We start from the raw sequence: 3,285 nt of genomic DNA on the forward strand, positions 1-3,285 counted from the left end.
GTTCGATGAATGTCGAAGAGCTTCTCGAGTGCGACAGATTTTGAATGTTGACCTACAAATACGATGAGGCTGGGAGAGGCATCATCAGGTTGTTCAAATCGAGAACTCAACATCTCCAATCTACCTGTTTCGATCAGAGACGTCTCATAGCCCTGCTCGCATATCCCGAGCCACGGATGATGGTTGCAAAGCTTCATGTTTATTATGTACTGTAATGTGCGAAGGTCGCTGATGAAGAGAAATAGTTGAAAGGAATAACATCTGGAAATAGGTTCTGACTTTATAGCGATATATTATACTCCGCAATCCAAGAATAGAATTTGCGAGATATCAATAGATACAAGAGGGCTATTCTTAGTCCGGCGGAAATTTTCCAGACCGGTCGCTTTACACATCCGCCGGCGAAGATCAATCGTCGAGAAAATCCTTGGCGATGGGACTATACATAGATGCCCTCTGATGCACACGAGGGAATTCAGGCGCAGATGTCCCTGAGAGTCGATTTTGAAGGTCGTGAGCCCACTTTTTGTCCAGTTCTGTAGTTTCATCCTCCAGCTGTTCAATACAAGCATTCAAAACGACATATGCTTCGAATGCTTCTCGCAGTAATTTAGTGATCGACTGCCACTTTTCTTTCCCGCGGTTGATGCTGTGTTCCAACCAGGCATTTTCCTCCAACAAGCTCTCGACAACGTCTGAGTCCACCGAGTTCTGAAGCTGGTCCACTTGATGAAGTAATGCGTCCACGTTGGGTGCGACTTTCAATGGACTCGGACTGTAAAGTTCCGTGACAGTTCCTGTTGTAGAACTCATCTTTGTATACAATAGAAGGACTCCTGCACAGTAGTTTTCTGATCCTAAGGTTGATGACAAAAAGGGTCGTCAAAGGTCGGCAATGCTCTCGTGTCCTTCACAGCCTGACGGTGCGAGAAGCCAACCAACACCGGATTATATAGACCACACTTGGCACCACACTGTTTCCGCCGAAGTGAGCCAAGACAATCGTACAGATCATGGGACTGCTCCCAGACAACGAGCGCTCAAGAAGTCGCCCCACAGCTGTATTTACCGTAGTACTTAACCCCGGCATAGAAGGTATGTGTTTGACGGACTTGATTAGGGCCAACATCAGAACATGTCCGCCCGCGATGCAATGGTCATTGAGGCGGACGCCATTCCACAGCGCTATAATGCCCTTGCTTTCCTATCATCTTGGCTGATTCACACCAGTTACCTGTTTCTCCCAGGCACGTTCACCTCTCTTGAGAAGCACCTCGAGGACGGGAGCGGCCGAAGAGCGATTGAGGTGGTGAAAAATGTTCCACTACTCTGGCTGGCCGCAATATGCTGCATTGTTGGGACTGCCGGGCTGGGCTATCTATGGTGGACATGGAGTTCTAATCCGGTTTGGCTCATTCGAAATGTGTTCTTGTGAGTGGCAGGCCCGAATGCAGTACACTGCAGTATACTCCTGAGACGGCTAATCATGAGCACTCTAGGCCAGAGACAGCCAGCTCATTCCTTGGCTCATTAAACACGCTCATCAATGTCTACTCCGCACAAAATGGGTTTTGGTCACCAACGGCGGTCGTTGCCATGACCATCAACACCATATTTCTCGTGGGAATGCTGGGATCTTTGCTAATTTACAAGTATCAGCTCCATGTGATAGATCAATCGCATCTGGGTAGCTCTTCTCGATGGAATTTGCGACGCCGATGAGCTGTCACGGAGTTTTTCAGTGTTGTACAGTACAAGAACAAGAATTGAACACTATAAAAGCCACTCGCCATGTATTTCCAACCATGCAATACTACCTCCATGTCCTATTTGTGAACCGCATACTGTAATTCCCCGATTCTGAGCATATTTCTCACTCTTGGATTACTCCAAGCTCCCTCTTCTGGGCGCGTGTAACTCGTCGCTCTTTTTTCCCCCTCAAATCCACGTGCGTGGTGGATCTCGGTTCGCGACGGCCGTCGTCTCTGGCAGGAACCGCAGCATTCGCACACGTATCAGCCTTGCTATGAAAGTAAAGACGTACAACAGGCTTCTTTCGGAGGGTATATCTCGACACACCAGGCGAGGCAACTCTGTCAGATTCCGACAACGGACAATGCTCCGAAAGACAACACCTTTGGCAACGATAACACCTAGGTCGCAATTGGCGAATGTTATCATTTCTTCCTCCATCAGATGTCATGTTGAAAGCTAGTGGCTGACTTCGTAGGGATTTAAATAGTGTGTGCTTCGGCTGATACAATCGAAAGGTCAGGCGATGAGTGCAGAGCCAAGTTGAAGGACGTGGTTCCAATGTGTCGGTGGCGGCTTGATCCTGTGCAAAGGAAGAATATTTACGGGCGTGTTGAGCGATGAGAAACTGACCGTATGACGAGATGGTGTATTCAGGTCCGGGACATAGAACTGGTTCCATATAGAGGCGCTTCAGAGATATTTTTGTGTTCGTGGGTCATGTCGCTATTTTTAGTCAATAGGGTGTGCTATCTTTATTCCTAGCCTCTCGGCGTCCATGTGTATGTTAGCCGTCTAGGTCTGTCTCTTTATGCTGCCTCATCATAGACTGTATCTGAAACACCCTGGAGCATGCTCAAGTCCTCTACTGGTCACCTAAGCTGTCATGACCTAGGCACACTACCTCCATAGCCATCACTCCTCCTTGTTACAATTTGGATATTCTTGAGGTGGCTTCGTTGCTGGCGTTCGAAAGTCTTCTGGCAAGGACCACTGAGGTACCGGATAACATTGATTCTGCATCAATGTCAATACCTTTCCAGGATCATGAATATGAGGTGATTGTCAAGTACTAGGGCTTGGTCTGAAAATGGTGGTTTACCGTCTTCCGCACAGCTCAAAATATACGACCGTCCGTTCTTCCGGATCAGAATGTGGACTTCAGCACGACATTGCTTGTGCAGGTTGTACCCACTCTTGAAGAGGCTTTTCTTGCGTCGATAGAATCGTGTTCGTTCACGTTTGGCATTTTGACGATCAATGTGTAAGCGAGACTCCGATCCCGACATTGTACTAGATGACTGCAATCTAGAGATTGGAAATTAGAAATTGCACAAAGAAAGCGAAGCAGGTTGGGGTCTGAATTCTCTCGTATCATATATACAACATCATGAGACAAAATGAGGCAAGTGCCCGCAATGGAGTAGCAAGGATCTAATTCATATTTCGGTCCAACCTGTTCGGGCCAATTCCAGTGACCTTCTTGTGATCTTCTTCTGCATGCGGCTGTCTCTAGAGGATGAATATGTCATC

General features: G+C 47.5%; 1 protein-coding gene across 1 annotated transcript; it reads right to left on the reverse strand.

The window, feature by feature from the left end:
* Window positions 1-2,780: 2,780 nt before the first annotated feature.
* Window positions 2,781-3,041, reverse strand: PV06_11822 (uncharacterized protein; the record flags this gene model as incomplete). Its single annotated transcript, XM_016413557.1, has 1 exon — window positions 2,781-3,041. The coding sequence occupies one exon, from the start codon at window positions 3,039-3,041 to the stop codon at window positions 2,781-2,783; it is 261 nt and encodes an 86-aa protein (XP_016256062.1).
* Window positions 3,042-3,285: the final 244 nt, after the last annotated feature.

The sequence above is a fragment of the Exophiala oligosperma genome (genome assembly GCF_000835515.1).
Source record: "Exophiala oligosperma strain CBS 72588 unplaced genomic scaffold supercont1.70, whole genome shotgun sequence".
Classification (NCBI taxonomy): Eukaryota; Fungi; Ascomycota; class Eurotiomycetes; order Chaetothyriales; family Herpotrichiellaceae; genus Exophiala; species Exophiala oligosperma.